This window comes from Pristis pectinata, chromosome 1 (assembly GCF_009764475.1).
Source record: "Pristis pectinata isolate sPriPec2 chromosome 1, sPriPec2.1.pri, whole genome shotgun sequence".
Taxonomy (NCBI): Eukaryota; Metazoa; Chordata; class Chondrichthyes; order Rhinopristiformes; family Pristidae; genus Pristis; species Pristis pectinata.
In genome coordinates, this window is record NC_067405.1 from 128409755 (window position 1) to 128428142 (window position 18388).

Genomic DNA, 18388 nt, shown 5'->3' on the forward strand with positions numbered 1-18388 from the left:
GTGCCACCCTTCAAACCACGCCTAAGACTATCTAACCCCTTCCTCCCACATATCCCTCTATCTTAAATTCCTCCATATGCTTATCTAACAATCTCTTGAACTTGACCAATGTATCAGCCTCCACCACCACCCCAGGCAGTGCATTCCATGCACCAACCACTCTCTGGGTGAGAAACCTCCCTCTGACATCTCCCTTGAACTTCCCACCCATTACCTTAAAGCCATGCCCTCTTGTATTGAGCATTGGTGCCCTGGGAAAGAGGCGCTGGCTGTCCACTCTATCTATTCCTCTTAATATTTTGTATACCTCTATCATGTCTCCCCTCATCCTCCTTCTCTCCAATGAGTAAAGCCCTAGCTCCTTTAGTCTCTCCTCATAATCCATACTCTCTAATCCAGTGAAAAGCTTTTGTTTGCATGCCATCCAGACAGATCATTCCATAAACAAGTACAACCTTCCAATACACTTACTGCTGGAGGTTTTAAAAGAGGATGCGCCAACACTCAATATTCACACCAGAAATTTTCTGAGAACTTCCACATTATTAGACACCCTACATGTGTCACCAGGAATCAGAGTTTGCTTGGTGAAAGATATTTTGCTAGGAGGCACTTGGTTTGTAAAATAAGTGGAAACACAAGAGGCCAGGCAGAGCAGCATAGAACATGGAACATAACAGCACAGTAAAGGCCCTTTGGCCCACAATGTTGTGCCAACACTTTATCCTGCTCCAAGATCTAGCTAACCCTTCGTTCCCACATAGCCCTCCTTTTCTCTATCATTCATGTGTCTATCCAAGAGTCTCTTAAATGTCCCTAACGTATCTGTCCCCACAACCTCTGCTGGTAGTGTATTCCACGCACCCACTACTCTCTGTGTGTAAAAAAAATTACCTCTGACATCCCCCTTATATCTTCCTCCAATCACCTTAAAATTATGCCCCCTCGTGTTAGCCATTGTCGCCCTGGGAAAAAGTCTCTATCCACTCAATCTATGCCTCTTATCATCTTGTACGCCTCTATCAAGTCACCTCTCATCCTCCTTCTCTCCAGAGAAAAGCCCTAGCTCACTCAACCCATCCTCATAAGATATGCTCTCCAATCCAGGCAGCATCCTATCACCCTTTCAACGACAACCCCTTTGTAATTTCCACCCGTCCCTTTTCTCTGTAACTTAAAACATTTCTGCTTTCTAATTTTCCTCAGTTCTTCTGGAAGGTCATCACCTGAACCATAGTCAGCTCCCGTTGACTTTGTTGTATCCAGCACAACCCAGAACTCATGAGAGGAATGCACTGCCTGCAGATGTAGTGCAGGTAGGTTCCAATTTGGCTTTCAAGAAGAAGTTGGATAAGAATACGGTGAAGAAAAATTTGCGGGGCTACAGAGAAGGGGCCCGTGGGTAGAACTGGAGAGGTGCTCTAATAGAGACTTGGTGCACACATAGTGGGCTGAATGGCCTCCTTCTTTGCTGGAACCAATCTTTATTTCCATGAAAATGAATTACCCCCTCAATTTTTCAGCATTTAACCAGGATATTTTAGTAGACAATTAAGGACCGAAAACAATTGCAATGACTCAACAAACAATCTGCTGGACGAATTCAATGGGTCAAGCAGCATCTGTGGGAGGAAAGGAATTGTTGACGCTTCAGGTCGAAACCCTGCATCAGGACTGAGAATGGAGAGGTGAGATGGCCAGTATAAAGAGGGAAGACGTTAAGCTTGTGAGAGGTGCTGTACAAATGCAAGTCTTTCTTTTCATGAATTGAGGTTTGAGAAGCTTCAGTGGAATGCTTCTTCTTGGAGTTTATACAGTATCAGAATGCACACCAAATTACTCATAGTTGGTTTAACAAGTTGAGCTTTGAGACAACATGAGCTGAAAAGCAGTGAGTCAAATCTCATGGGCAACAGTCAACCATTCAAAACAACTGGAGTCTGAGATGAACTGAAGATTCAAAGACTGAATTTGTCAGTTTCCCCTGCCACTGGTCACTCCATGGAGGTCATCAGTTGGATCCTGTTGTGCTGTTTTGGGGAAAATCACCTCTCACACCTTGTGCAGGATTGGAGATCTCATCAATTTAAATGGGGGTTCCAGGGCTGCAGATTAGGAAGCAAATGATTTTTTTAATGATGCTTAATGTATTTTAATTAACTCATTCATTAATAAAACTTTAATGTTTATTTTCATTCATTTCAGTTTTAATGTTAGTGACATTCAAAAACTGTTAAAGCACTGGCAGCTCCACCCGTTTTACCTCTGTCACAGCCCATGAGTGGCCGGACCTCTGCACTACAATCTGAGGACTAATGGTAACCCATCCTCCCCAATTAACTATACATCGCAGGTGGCCCATGTGTTTGACCCTCCCCACATGACCCACGTCCGTGCTGATACGCGTAGACTATAGGAGGCAATTCTGGGTAGTAGCTCATTCTGGCCAATCTGCTTCTTTGTACAGAACTCTCAAACAAAAAGCACCTTAACATCACCTTTCATAGGGACTCTTCATGCTCCAGACTGGCAAGGTATTTCTCTCTCCATGTCTGCTGCCTGACCTGCTGAAAATTTCCAGAATCCTCTATTTTATTTGCACTATCTTTAGCAACTTGAAAAAAAAACTGGAAACATCCATTTTTACCATAATGGCAACTGTAAAGAACAAAATTTTAAACAAAAAGGATAAAATATTTAGACTGATTCTTCCATGAGTTAGTAAATTGTATTTCAAATATAAAGTAGAAAGGAGAAAAATAAGAGAGAAATAGGAGTAAGAATTTTAGGCAGCTCAATAAATGGGTTTAGAAATGAACAGCAACTTGGTTAAAAGGTTGCACACTTTAAAGCAATAAGAGACAGACCACTCCAAATGTTGTCATTTTTTTACTATTTTGGTGACAGTACGATCATGCACACAGTGAAAAGGAGCACAGTTAGATTCAAGGCACATGTGAGGGAATTGGTCAAACCCAACTGATTGCACTGCGAAGCAGAGGCAGATCTTCGGTCAATACAGACTTTACTACAATACAGACTTCACTTCAATACAGACTTCACTTCAATACAGACTTCACTTCAATACAGACTTCACTTCAATACAGACTTCAATTCAGTCAGTTTCTTTCAAGCTTTTCAAACACCTTAGAATAAACCAGTTAATAAAAAAAAAGAAAGCCACTATTCACTAACACGCAAGTCACTGGGTATTTGCTACCTGCTGGAGCAACTAAGAGGTAGTGGATCCTGTCGACATGCATCCATGGTCAGTTACATATACAGTTCTAAAGGTTACACCAGACAGTGGCAACAGCAGCAGGCAAATTATACAGGCTGAGTAAGACATCAGGGATCATTTCAAAAATTATGCTTGAAACAGAAAATATTCAATAGAACAGGTGTAATGTACTGGCAACGATTAACAGGTTGAGACACAACAGTTTCTGGATATTGCAAGTATTGTTTATAAGCCACACCTCATAATTAATATAGTACTACCAACAGAAAACATTTTACTGCAAGAGTGTGTCATTATGCTGAGACCTGACTGTGGTGAGTGTCAGTGGACATAACTTTTACTTTACCAACTTGAGATACAAAGGTCCACGACAATCCAGAGCTGACATCTGCAAACATCAACCAAGACAGTGTCATCCCCCTTTGCCTGACATTCCCCCATTAAGAAATCCAAATGTGAGAACATTTTAGTGCAGTGACCCATAGATTGCCCCTTACTCACACCCTTAGCAGCTCTGAATGCCTTTCAGTCCTGGTCAGATTTGATCCCAGGTTGAAGGGGTCTTGTTTCAATGCCCTTTGCTCTTTAAGCTATGAATCAAAATATTTGAAATTGCAAACAATTTGTCAGCATGTACAGTTTTAGTGGAACAATTTTTATACCTGCTAAGTCACTCAGGTAACATATCACTCTAGGTGGAAAATCTGTATAAGAGTTACTTACACCCTATACCTATTACTTCACACCAAAGATGACCCTTGTCTCTTCTGAAGTGTGGCAACAGTGAAATTGGTCAGTGAGAACAGAGCTTTAAAGCCACCCCTAGAAATATGACAGATTACTGTTTGCTTTTGCTGATTGTGCAACATTCAATTTTATCTAGAGAAGGTCACAATCATATCTGGGTGAATTCGCTCCCCTCACAAAACTGGACTTAGCTCACCTTGATGCAGTGTCAGATGCGCATGGAATGAGATCATTGCCACTGCTGCACCACTGAGACTGGCTCCAATGTTGGGAAAATAACCAATTTATGACGGTCATAAAAATACAGGTATACAAAGGGCTGAAATCCAGGTCGTATTGAATTAAAAGCTGTCCATTCTGATTTTGACCTTCTGATCCCGACATCTGAAAGATTCATAGTCCGATGATCAAAATATTTCCTACAATCATTTTCCATTGCTCCACCATTGCTTGCAGCCTTGTTATGATATGTACCTCAGTGATACCCTTGCCTCAGTGATCATCCTGCATATCACAATGGCATCCAGCCACTTAAGTCAGGGCAGTACATTTCATAGGACTGGAGTTGGGAGGGATGTTAGCCACACAAACTGAAGGTTGCATTGTTCCCACATTCCCCACCTACACGGCAGCTATTTGTACAGATTGTTCCTGCGAACGTGACGATGGGTTCTTTAAGGCCTGGTGACTTTCTCTGAGCCTAGTTCAGCAAAACCATGGAAATGGCAATGATTCTCTGAGGTTCCCATCAGGAAATGCATGAGTCTCTTTTCATTCCTCTTTCTCGGTATAAACCACACCAGCACTGCCTCAAACATCTGTTTGGCCTGTTTCACGATTTTCTGGTGGGGAAGCTGACTTGATGCTAATGCCAAATTCAGTGATGTTTTAGTGCACCAAAAATGGGTGAAGCTCAATTTCTAAGGAACAGTTATTTCAAGCCTATGACACCAAAAACACAATTCATTTACAAACTGCCTTTTAATCCAATCAACTAACCAATGATATCCAATGGCAACACCACAAGAGACTGCAGATGCTGGAATCTGGAGCAACCCAATGGCAACTTGTGTCTTACTTAGTCTTTTGCCATCATAACATTCTAAGGAGTCAAACTGCATTATCTGAAACAAGGGAATTTTGTGATTTCCAATTATATCTTCCTCTGAACAATTCCAGAGACATGTCTCCCACATAGAGAGAAAGCTGTTAAGTGTAAGGTGTGGACAATCGATGATTGGTACAGCTACCATTATCAGGTTCAACTGTTTCTCAATCAATTAATCTGGGCTCTAAAACCACCATATCAGAGTTGCATCTAAATCCTATTTTCCACTAAAATGATACTTTTCAATCAGGTCCACATAAAACTACAAAATTTGCAGTCACAAAGGGGTGCACCTCACTACTTTGGCAATTTGAGAGATCAGACACAACTCATTAGTGAATGTCCTGTAGGTTTTTAGAACTGAAATAACTCCTCAGTTTGTAGAAACTACTTAAATATCAAACAGTGATGTCCTTAACTTTCCTTTTTCAACCATCACCATGCTGTTGTCTCTATTTACCACAAAAGGAATCACTAACCACAAGATATGTGATGATTACTGGAACAAGGTGCAATCTAATCCGTTTTAATTACCAAATTCAATCCATACTTCCCTGCTTCTTCTCAACCTTCTCCAAACCAGCACACTGCAAATGTATGCTCAAAATCCAGCTCACATTTGAGTCTTCAAGCTGTCATCAAAAGTCAGCATAAACCATATTAAAACAGGTGCTATTCCTCGCAGCAATAATATTTCAAGGCATAACTTGGAATGAGTCAAATATCTAACTGCATTTTATGGAGTTAGTCTACAGTTTTTTTTTAAAAGTAGTTCCAAGAACCCAATTTGGAGCTTTTTTTTTAAATAAATATTTCATTACCAAACACAACAAAAAAAAACAGAAAACATTAAATAGGGCAAAAACAAAGACAGGCTCGGTTTCTTCCATTCAAAGAATATTTTCCCCTTGTTATAACTGGGTGAAATTGAAAACTAAACTTAAAATCTATCAGTCAGAATAATTATGCTGTAAGGGGTGTACCCCTCTTCTTCCCAAGTTCTCAATATATCATCCCCCAGTTTCCTGTTGGTTATACAGGAAGCACTTTGCATGGAAATCAATTCTTACTCCCTGGTTTTGCCTTGTTCAGTTTCTCAAATTTCCTTGATCAATGCTAGATGTTTATGTTCTGATATCTATTAAATACGAGGATTAGACTCTTGTTCTTTTCTCTTCATTTTTGTTATCCCATCTAATTTGTCTCTGTTCCATAGGCAAGATTGGCCCACTATCACTGTTCCAACCAGAAGTAGTCATATTTTTAACAGTGAATATTTACTGAAGTACTCTTGAATATTGTAACATTTACAAAAGAAAACAAGTTATAAAGCAAGGTTTAAGAGTCATGTCATTTATACATTTTCTCTTGCAGGTAACTATATGAAACTGAAACAACTGCTTTTGGGTACGGTGCACAGGACAACCCCTACACTAAAAAAAGAAAAGTCAGGACTGATCTGTATACAAAGGTCCATTCCTTTTAAGAAATACACTAATTAAGTAGCTAGTTTACAATCCAAAAAGCAATGGACAAAGTTGCAATACCTGAATTGGTCTGCTCTTGGTCACTGAAACTTTCTGAATGGCTTATCAACATCCAGAACCAAAACTTTATACAAGAAAGTCTTTCCAAATGGACCAACCAAAGAATGTTCTGAAATATGACTCAGTTATACAAGATATAGTTCTTCATGCAATAAAAATAGTAGAATAAACATCAAATATTTTTGGTTTTATATAAGCAGCAGTTATTAAGATTAGAATCAGATAAATTAAAATTCAAAACATTCTGGTGTGTAGACTAGGAAAATTGGTGCCACAATATAATGTATCACACTAAATACACACTTCACCAGTCACTTAAGCGCACAGCTTAAAATATTGTGCAATATTACCAGAAAGCTTTAGGTAATGTCACAGCGACGGTTGAATGGATGCAATGGATTAACTTTACTCCAATCCATCTAGCTTAATCCCAAACTGCTGAGTTTTAGGCCGGCCTACACTTTAAAGCCAGGACTTTGTCAAAACAAAACAGCTGTATGCTTCTGTATGTGGAAGGTATCAGCTTATGCGACAACTAAATGTATGAAGGGAGAAAATCAGTTGTACCAAGTATGATGGGTCTCATGATCCCAGATTTCCAGGCAAAAGTAGGTCTTTATAACTTAACTGAATGAGTTCTATGTTGCAGCATTCACATTCTTGAATGAAAAACATTATTCTTGCACAAACCCAGAACACTTAGATGAAAATTCCATGGACCGCCTGCTATTATAAAGAAACAGCTGCTGAGAAAAGAACACTGTACAAAGTACAAGGCTATAAATTTCCAGTTTAGTTTCTTGTCAACCTAGCAAAGGGCTTAATTTTCTTAATATTTTGCCAGGTTCCTCCTCACTACCAACGCCTCACATCCAAAAGGTGCTTAGCAACAGAACAATGAAACCTCTCCTCCTAAACTACCCTCCCTCATGTACTACACCTGGTACTGACCTTTCGCAAGGTGGCACCAATTGGGAAACATGGAACTGGAAGGAAAGCGAGTAATTTATTTTACAGGAGTTTAGCTTATTGAACGTGACCTTGCAACGAATTTGTCAACTGCGGTGAATCCAGATGTAGGTCTACATATGATACAATGAATTTGTTCTGTATCTATGCCCTCCTTATTTTGCCATTGCCATTAAGTTTGTCTGACCATTAAAAAGTATATGTTAAGTTACAGAGAACACTAACTCCCCCAGATTTCTTCTTATAAAATTAATGAGGGAAATTTACTTTGTTCTGAACTCCACGAGCATAGATGGGGGGGGGGGGGGGGGGGGGGGAGATCAAATGTTAAGTTATCTGTTCATGACTTTGAGCTGCAGCTGCCTAAGATGCTTATAGTCAGGGGCTATTAAGGTGATCTAAAAGTGCCACCTCCTGGTAATATTGCACATGGACATGATAATCGTGAAGCTCTAATTCAATGGAAAACAAAAGTTCTAATTTTTCATGTTTAAACTGCTAAATTACCTTTCAGTAGTTATATCAAAGAATGGACCAGTGTAACTGAGTCTTGCCAATGCTGACAAGGTAGCAGGGCAGTCACTCAGCCACCCCTCACTAACTTTCATCCAACGACAAGAGAGGAAAAACACAAACATGCCAAAGTGGTTGTCTAATATCTAGTGCACTAAACTATTTGCTGTAAACATATTTGGGCCTGGTTTCCATGGGAAGAAAGAACAAGTCCAAATTATTCCCAGGCCGGAGTTATATTTAAGAGCTGCAAGAAGATTAGGGCAGTGTAAAGGTGTAGCTTTTTTAAGAATAATCTCAATAAAATCTTCCTAAGATCCTTTAGCGAATAAATCAGATGAAACTGCAGTGATTATTCAACCAAAAAAATGATGCAGATTTTATTCGGATACATTGTCCATTCAGCCTGCAGTCTTCATACATAATGACTTTGGATTTGAATCAGAAAAATATAAGTTTTAGTTCCATGTAAAACAAGGCAGCTCGAGGAGCAGTGGGTGCAAGAAATCATGGAATTAGTAAAATAAAAATGCCCACTTTGGTTTTAAGAGGTTAACTTCTCCATCTTCTGTTTCTTTAACATAGCAAGTGCTCAGATAAACAGTTGTGACACTTCCTTTTGCTATTTCATTCTAAGATTGTCCAAACACAGGTTCAATGTCGAGTGCCACTGAAACTCCAAAATGCTGATTAAATACCGAAGCCCTCTCATCATGGGAAAGAACTTGAGACCTCACCTATCCACTGCTTGTAAATGAAAAATCTGGCAAATGAGCAAAAACATCCTACAAATTCCTCAAAGTCACTCTTCTTTTTCCTTCTTAGAGAGGGGACTAAAGGAAAAGTAATGACTGTTTGTAACATTGCACTGTAAACATCACAATCTATGTACACAGTGGAAAACAGATGAAGCTTTACAGCTGAGTTTTGTTCACACCTTTGTTTCAAATCAAGAGATGTATAGAAGTACATTGTTAACAACTATTAAATTTAACAATAATAAGACTATGTAGGATATTACATCATCATACCTCTGTTCTTGAAATCCGTGTTGTGTATTTTCAGAAGTCACTTAGCTTACAAGCAAATATGCTGTTATTTGGACCCAACCCCCACTTTACCATACTTCAACAATCGCCTCAACTTTACCCTTTCTATTTTTATTTGAAGTACAGAGTTTTTATTTACTGAGAATTTCTTTTGTTGGGTAAAGCTTACAGCACACCTTGTCCCAAAATTCAACCAGATTCTTGCAAACTGACAGATCTCACAGGGGTTTAACCAACTGTGAACTTCACAGAACTCTCACAATAGCTCGCAGCTCCTGAGAGCAAACTATACAGCGATTTTAAAAAGGGCTCCTGTGTGCTGACTGAGGTGAAGTGTCACGGAAGAGAGAGATGAAATGCCCAAATAGATGGGATGAAAGAAAGGATTCCTGATGAACTGAATTAGCCAATTATAGTTGATTCCTGTTGAGAGAATTAATAGTTCCAGTATGGTAAAAGCCTAACAAAGCAATTTTTGCTAATATCAATGCTTGACAAGAACTAGATTGAGTATCCACACTTTATCAAAGGATCTGCAAACTGCTCCTCAAGGAACCTTTCGATACTGTGCTCTAGTCCCTGCACCAATCTGTGAAGTCATTCAAACAAAACATAAATTGGTCTATTGATTTAAGAAATTGGATCACATTGATCCCCATTAATGATTTTTTTCTTGGGTTTAGTCAGTAGTTATTGCGAGGAAGCTTTGGTTGCCATGGGGGCAACACAGTTCTGAAAGTTGGGTGGCAAAGCTGAATTGCAACTTAGCCGCTGGTGCTGCAGCCTCTTGCTGCTGCTCGGGTCATCTTCCATAAGCCACGCCTCCTTTGTCGCCATGGTCACAAAACCTGAGGCAGCAGGACGGGCCCGGTCCCCACAGATGCTTGCGGCCTGCTCAGGCGCGGTATTGTTCTGGCTGAACTGAGGTGACTCCGGGTTTTGATCTTGCAGAACAACTTGAATGTGGTTTATCAGCTCGGTGAAGAACTCTGGCACGCCTTCGTATCCTGCAACAAAGTCAAGACAAACGATTGTTTTCCTGTAAATGCACAGACACAAACTTTTTTGCAGATTATTTTGGGAATATGAAGAACCGATATTTATAAAGGATCACACCTTCCTGCAGAAACTCCTATTGACTGATTAGGGCTAGCCTGATGGACGTAATGGAAATTCTCTTGCATACAAATGTTCAGCAGTGCAGTTGAGTGCCAGCCACCTTTTCGGACAAGGGCCCCACATTTTTGGATTCAAGATCGTGCCTGGGAGTCATAACTGAGGCCACTTTGAGGTGTAGGAGTCAGGATAACCAGCAAACATCACCCCAATCAGGGCCTATGTTGTAGCCAGACGTGGCAGGAGCAAAGAGTGAGCTTTGAATGTCAGTAGAAGACTAGAGTGGGTGGCCAGTGGGCAGGGATGGGTATTTCCCGCATTTTCTGTTCTCACTGTAGATTTCCAGCATCTACAGTTTATTTGATTTCCAAGGAAGATCATAGACTGTGCTTTGGCAAGGGGTTAATCAGATGATCGTGGTCTGTGGGCCGGGCTGGGGATATGGAATGGCAAAGAGGTCAGTGTCTGGGGTGGGTTAGGGGGCAGCTGGAGACTGGAGACACCATGGAGGCTTAGGATCAATGGGTCGAGATCCACATCATGGGTGGGGTCAGTAGAGCGTGGGAGAGTAAGTGGTATACAACACACCAGAGGATGAAAGCATGTGATTTGCCCAACAGGGATCCCATTCTAGCAAAGCACTGGGAATATTTAGTTGATCCAAGAGTGGCAAACAATAGCTGCTTCCAGGAAAACTTTGTCCCAGTTTTCCCAAAATAGCCCGAAAGAGAATTGGAATTGGGTTATTATTGTCACATGTACCGAGGTACAGTGAGAAACTTGTCTGGTATACCATTCGCACAGATCAATTCATTACAACAGTGCATTGAGGTAGTACAAGGTAAAACAATAACAGAATGCAGAATAAAGTGTAACAGCTACAGAGAAAGTGCAGTGCAGGTAGACAATAAGGTGCAAGGTCATAATGAGGTAGACTGTGAGGTCAAGAGTCCATCTTATCGTACTAGGGAACTGTTCAATAGTCTTATAACAGTGGGACAGAAGCTGTCCTTGAGCCTGGTGGTACGTGCTTTCAGGCTTTTGTATCTCCTACCCGATGGGAGAGGGGAAAAGAAAGAATGTCCAGGGTGGGTGGGGTCTTTGTTTATGCTGGCTGCTTTACCGAGGCAGTGAGAAGTGTAGACATGGAGGGGAGGGGAATGGATTCAGCTGTGTGCAATTGATGAAGAAACTGTTTCAGGGTCAAGGTGTGACTCACACCAGGAAGTGCCCAGTCAGGAGTGATGAAAAACAACCCTGCATTGGTTACTTGCCCCATTCATTCCAAAAAAATAAATTTCAATTGAACAATACTGAAATAAAAAATAATTCTATTGTTTTTTTTTGCTTAGCTAGTGGAAATTTTTAAAATTCTAAACATTCACCAACTATATTCTACAACATGAAATGTATCTGGCCATCACCACTTCTGAATCAGTCCCACCACAAACAATCAACTAAAAGCACAAATTAATTCTTAAATGTTTTCTTTCCAAAGTTGCCACAGCTGCAATAAGAGTTTGCACTTCTTCACAAGCTTTCCTCAGAAGCATTTTATCTCCATATAACCATAGTTATCTCTGCACATCATCATTCACGTTTAACAATCCATGTAGACCCATATGAGAGTTCTTCATTACTTTCCACAGATGGATTCCCAGCTTACAGCCACTTACCTTGAGCTCAGTCACAAAACAATTTCCTTATGAGGAACTGGGAGAGCATAGCAAGTTGATATAGAAGAAGCCCATAGCAACAGTCAAGCACTGAAGATTGACAAAACAACCACAAGTTTAAAAACTCAGATACTCTCTCTTTAACCTGCTGGCTTGAGAGGACGATATATCTCTTTTTCTCCCCAGTTAAGCATTTCTAATTTTCTTCTAAGCTTATGGCTAAAAGAACATTTTCAAGAAAGTTTTCTGTTTACACATGACATACAATTAGAAGTTGGCATCTGACTTTTGAAAGTCTTGGTAATTGTTTCTATTCCTTTGGTTTCAAATCCCATGAGAAACACTTTCTTTGTTTTCGGAGCAGTTCAAACTGAACCCAGTCTTTAATCTCACTGAAAGCCAAAAGGATCATTCCTAAAATTAGATACTGTAGTTAGATAAATTAAAATCACACTGTCTTTTGGGACTTGGTCCCCAATTTGCAGCTAAATAATGCTTAAAATGTTTCCACTTCATTTTAAAACACATCACTGATCCAAACATGTCGGCATTGCATGACATTCCATTGAAAATTTTCAAGGGTGTTCTGCAATAATATTAAGGTAGGCTGAAATATCCTATTGTCACTGAAATTTGTTGCTCATGCAGGAGAAACGTAATGATGTTTCGGGCAGGCACGGTAGTGTAACCGTTAGCGTAACGCTATTACAGCGCCAGCGACCCAGGTTCAATTCCCGCCGTTGTAAGGAGTTTGTACGTTCTCCCCGTGACTGTGTGGACTTCCTCGGGTGCTCCGGTTTCCTCCCACATTCTAAAGATGTACGGGTTAGGAAGTTGTGGGCATGCTATGTTGGCGCCAGAAGCATGGCGACATTTGCGGGCTGCCCCCAGAACATCAGAACACTCTACGCAAAAGATGTTTTTCACTGTGTGTTTCGATGTACATGTGACTAATAAAGATATCCTTTCTTATGTCTGCATCATTCACCATCCAAAATCAACTGACATACACAAGGTCAGAACTTTAATAAGATACAGGACTTTGCTAAATAAAAACTCATCCTCCTAATCAATGCAATCACTTGCCAGATGGATTTCTGACAGTATTACTTACACCTTGCACACTATATGCACGTGCATCACAAACTCTCATCCTCCCTACATAGAACAATGCCACCAAACACTCAGTACTCACAGGCTCTCTCAAACTGAAATTCAGTTGGCTCCACTCCTCGATTTTCCCTCCTATAATCCTCCAATTTTAACTTCTGTGCCTCTCCTCCTGTCATTAATTGCAGAAGACACAGGCTTGGAAGATATTCTTGAAGGAACCTTGGTGAATTTATTCAGTGCATTTTGTGGATGGTTCACACTGGAGTCATAGCACACTAGTGTGGTAGGGGGAATATAAGGAAAGGGTGGTGGAATGGGTGCAAATCAAGTAGGCACAGGCTGAAAGGATCAATATCCTGCTCTGGTTCCTATGCTTTTTTATGACAATGATAAATGCAGCTCAAATGGAGAGTCTATGACAATAAACATCCATTACAATAGTCCCAAAGTATCATACCTACAGATGTGCAGTTGAAGAGTGAACATTTGCAGTTTAAGGTTGCAAAGCCTGGGAGTTAAGTGCACCACAAAGGTGCACTTTTTTTTTGAGAATGAGCTATAGGTATTATAACCTCCTTATGCTTTGTAATGAACTTCAGTTATGGAGGGAAGCGAAGTGTGGGAATGTGTTCAGGGATATCCATGCCTGACACTGGATGGAAATGGAAGTGTGCCAGTTGGTTCCTGGAATTCAACATTCTCGTTGTACCACAAGGATCAGAAAAAGTCAGACACGGCAAGTTTCTCATAACCCCTGGTTGTTAAACAGAACCCATTACATGATGTCCCTTGCTGGAAACTGCATGCTTTCAAAAGCAGAAGGCGGCTTTTAAAGATATTGCCAAAAAGCAGAAAGACACATAGATTCATAGAGGTATACAGCATGGAAATAGGCCCTTCAACCCAACTCGTCCATGCCGACCAAGACGCCTATCTATGCTAATTCCATTTGCCTGTGTTTGGCCCATATCCGTCTAAAGCTTTCCCATCTACGTACCTGTCTGAATGTCTTTTAAATGTCGCAATTGTACCTGCACCTACCACTTCCTCTGACAGTTCGTTCCATATACCCACCGACCTCTGTGTGAAAATCTTGCCCCTCAAATCCCCTTCAAACCTTTCCCCTCTCACCTTAAACCTACGCCTTCTAGTTTCAGAATCCCCTACCCTGGGGAAAAGACTGACTATCCACCCTAACTATGCTCCTCATAATTGTATAAACCTCTATAAACTTCACCCCAGGGAAAACAGTCCAGGCCTATCCAGTCTCTCCTTTAAAAATAATGGAATCTTTTAGGATTCTCCTTAACCTTATCCACCAGGAACATCTCAGGTTCCCTTTCTGCCCTCCTAATTACCTTCTTAAGTGTACTTCTACATCCTTTGTACTCAAGGGACCTGCTTGATCCCAGCTGCCTACAGCTGATACATGCCCCCTTTTTCCTGACATTTGCCGAGAAATGGAATTTCTCCCCTCCTCTGCTCCTCTCAATTACCTCTACTGGTATGTTAATACATTAAGATTGTGTGCACACAAATGGAATATTTACGTTGCTGGAGCTTGTCTATTTCCACCATTTCCCTGGACTTGTGCAGTCCTTCCACAGCAGAGATATAATGATTATAGAAGTGCCAACAGATACAGCAGACCTGTATCCTAAGCTTACAAGGTTATGTAATTTACATAATTAACTGCGCAGTCTCCATGCTCTTACCACTGCTTCTCCATTACGCCAATAAAAAAAAAACATCAGCAAAGGGCCAGAATAATCATTAATTCATTGAAATATTTTGGGCAGCCAGCGCTTTGAAGCCTTATATAAACCCCAGTTGAATATAAAATTGCCTAGAATTACAAAAACAACAGTAACCAGTATTAACACAGGAACTTTAATACATAGAGTATGCTGCAGAAAGGCTTACAGAAAACAGATGTTGTACTGGAAACAGGGAGGTGCCGACTAAAACTTGATTGTCAAGAAATACTTTAAGGTTGAAAGACAGAAGGTGGGGGTTAAGGAAAGAATTTCCAACGATTATAACACAGGTAGCTGATGGCATGCCATCAGTTTTAGGATGGAGGTATGGAGCTGGGAGGAGGGGTTGGGGGGATAGAACAACAGAAGATAGAGTTAAAGGATAATATGTGGTTGGATCACAGGGCTTGGTGGGAAAAGATGTTTTGTGGATTTAAATATCAGAACAGCATTGCAAAGGAATTTTTGTTGACCATCTCCCAATTCCAGATTTCCGATAAACAGAAGAAAAATCAGGGTGGTCCATAAAACCTCTCCTTTGCATTGTACTGAGCTGTCGACTCAAAAGATGAGTGCCTTCAAAATTCTAAAACTAAACAGAAAAATATGGACATTTGCATCACTCCTTTTTTTTAAATTTTATTTACAGCGTGGTAACAGGCCCTTCTGGCCCAACGAGTCCGCGCCGCCCATTTTAAACCCAAATTAACCTAGCCGTACGTCTTTGCAATGTGGGAGGAAACTGGAGCACCCGGAGGAAACCCACACAGACACGGGAAAATGTACAAACTCCTTACAGACAGCGATGGGAATCGAACCCCGATCGCTGGCGCTGTAATAGCATCGCGCTAACCGCTACGCTACTGTGCCGCCCTATTCTTTGCCGTTACCTTATGCTCCAAATCTGTTGGAAACCACAGCAGTTGCTAACTCTATGATCATGGCAGTGGATTCGTAATAGCTGCCTGCAACCACCTGGACTTTTCACCTTGCTGCTGATACATTCCCCTCTCATCTAAATAATGACACACATTCCAAATGCAGCTGTACGTTGGTGCTAATGCAATGCTGGATTTTCTGAAAAGTACAGATTTAATCCTCAGACATCTGCCATATGAAACTACTTCACACGGGCAGATGGAAACAGAACCAGTGTACCAAAAACTCATAATAAACTTTTACAGATGTACTGTTGAAAGTATCCTGACTGATTGCATCATGGTCTGGTATGGCAATTCGAATGCACAGGAACGTAAGCTGCAGAGGGTAGTGGACTCAGCCTAATACATCACAGGCACATCCCACCCCACCATTGCTGTTATCTGCAGGAGGCGCTGCCTCAAGAAGGCAACATCTATCATCAAAGATCCCCACCATCCGGGCCATGCCATCTTTTTGCAGTTACCATCGGGCAGGAGGTACAGAAGCCTGAAGTCCCACACCACCAGGTTCAAGAACAGCTACTTCCCTTCAACCATTCGGTTCTTGAACCAACTGGCAAAACCCTAATTACTACAGCTTAGCAACACTATGATCAGTTTGATCACTTTGCACTAAAATGGACTGTGTTTTTTTTGTTCTAATTGTGTTCTTTCTTGTAAAAATTGTGTGTAATTTATGTTTAATTTATACTTTTCTTGTGAATGCTGCTTATATGATGCTATGTACCTGTGATGCTGCTGCAAGTAAGATTTTCATTGCACCTGTGCATACATGTACTTGTGCTTATGATAATAAACTTGACTTGACTTCCTTTTCTATTATAGCCACATCTATCTTTCCTTAGGAATCTCTCTCCTTATTAGAATCAGATTCAGGTTTATTATCACTGACATATATGTCATTAAATTTGTTGTTTTGTGGCAGCAGTACAGTGCAAGACATAAAAATTACTGTAAGTTACAAAAATAAATAAATAGTGCAAAAGAGGAATAACGCGGTAGTGTTAAGAAGGGTCTCTTCACTGACAAACACCATAGCTTCCGAAGCAGAATTACACAGCAGTGCCTGTACAGAAATGGCCACAGATCTCACATTAAGTAACAGTTCCACTGACCTTCTTCTCACAGTCCAACGTCACCAACATGTCATCATACAGCAATGGAAACAGGCCCTTTGACCCACTGAATCTGTACCAATCATCAAGCACCTATTTACACCCACTCCATTTTATTCTCCACACGTTCCCCTCACTCTCTCCAGATTCTACAATGCACCTATACACTAGGGGCAATTTACAGTAGGCAATTAACCTACCCAGCTGCATGGCTTTGGGATCTGGAAGGAAAGAGGAGCATCAGGGGGAAACCCATACTGTCACAGACCACCTCAGGGGTCAGGATTGAACCCAGGTCACTGGAGCTGTGAGGCATCAGCTCTAGTAGCTGCATCTCCGTGCTGCCCATCTTCCTATTTCTTTCTTCCTCACGCATCCCCATTGCGAGCCCCAAGGACTTGCTCCCACTTCACATGGGAAATCTAAACAGGCAGAGAATTTTCCCGCTGCAATTACTTGCACTTGGAAAACTTCGCCAACCTCTCGGAGAAACATCGATGACTTGGAGCCCAAGTTTACAGCATTCTGCAGAAGTGTGATCTCTTCCAAGAACTGAACAAGTAGTTTACCTGGGAATGCATTGATGTCGATGACAGCATGCTGGCCGGTCCGGTTATTGATGATTACATCAATGCCAAACAGGGAAATTCCAAGTGCTTCACGCAGGTTCCTGGATATTTTCCTGATGACTTCATCGCTTGGGGGCCTGCAGACACCTTCCACCACATCCAGCTACAGAAAGCGCAAACAGCTAGTCAGCAACTGAGAGCAAAACATGTGGCTAATCTATGCAGTTCCAAGTAAATACCTCACTTTTACACAACAAAACCAGAGGGCATGTATTTAAGGTGAGAAGGGGTAAGTTCAAAAGAGATGTGCGGGGCAAGTTTTCTTTTCCCCACACAGAGAGTGGTGGGTGCCTGGAATGTGCTGCTAGACATTGTAGGGGAGGCAAATATGATAGAGGCATTTAAGAGGATCTTTGATAGGCACAAGAATGCGTGGAGAATGGAAGGATATGGACATTGTTTAGGCAGAAGAGATTAGTTTAATTAGGCGTTTAATTACTAGTTAGTTCAGCACAACATCGTGGACCTGTTCCTGTGCTGTACTGATCTATGTTCTAAAATGCAAACTGAAACTAGAAAAAAAATTTAATGTACTACTGTGAGACAGCAAACAGCTGAATTAGGCAAGCTAAAGAAATTAGTCATCATCATGGATTGCTCCAATCCTAGTCAACAAGTACAGGGCTTCCTGATTTAGAGCTGGAGGACCTGGAGAATTTTCTTTATGAGTATATGGAACCTTTTTGGGACCAAAAACAACATTGCCGCTCCTTGATTTACAAATCAGATACATTCCTAGAAAGTTTTGTTAAGTGCTATTTCATAAATGCTAAATGCTAGTTCGAATGCATTGTGGGCATTTTGGGACAATGTATTCCAATAGTGGTGTGCCATTGTGAAGAATGGTTTCCTTGGCCAGAGACACAT

At 41.0% G+C, this 18388-nt stretch overlaps 1 protein-coding gene across 3 annotated transcripts in view; it reads right to left on the minus strand.

Moving 5' to 3' along the window:
- Positions 1-9161: 9161 nt before the first annotated feature.
- The window catches only part of itpk1a (inositol-tetrakisphosphate 1-kinase a), a 188311-nt gene continuing 179084 nt past the window's right edge, over positions 9162-18388 (minus strand). For all 3 annotated transcript variants that reach the window (XM_052019467.1, XM_052019478.1, XM_052019459.1), the window contains exons 10-11: positions 17462-17624; positions 9162-10181 (exon numbers count right to left, since the gene is read on the minus strand). In XM_052019467.1, coding sequence (XP_051875427.1) covers positions 9865-10181; positions 17462-17624 — 480 coding nt within the window. In that variant the 3' untranslated portion in view covers positions 9162-9864. The remainder of the gene's footprint in view (positions 10182-17461; positions 17625-18388) is intronic.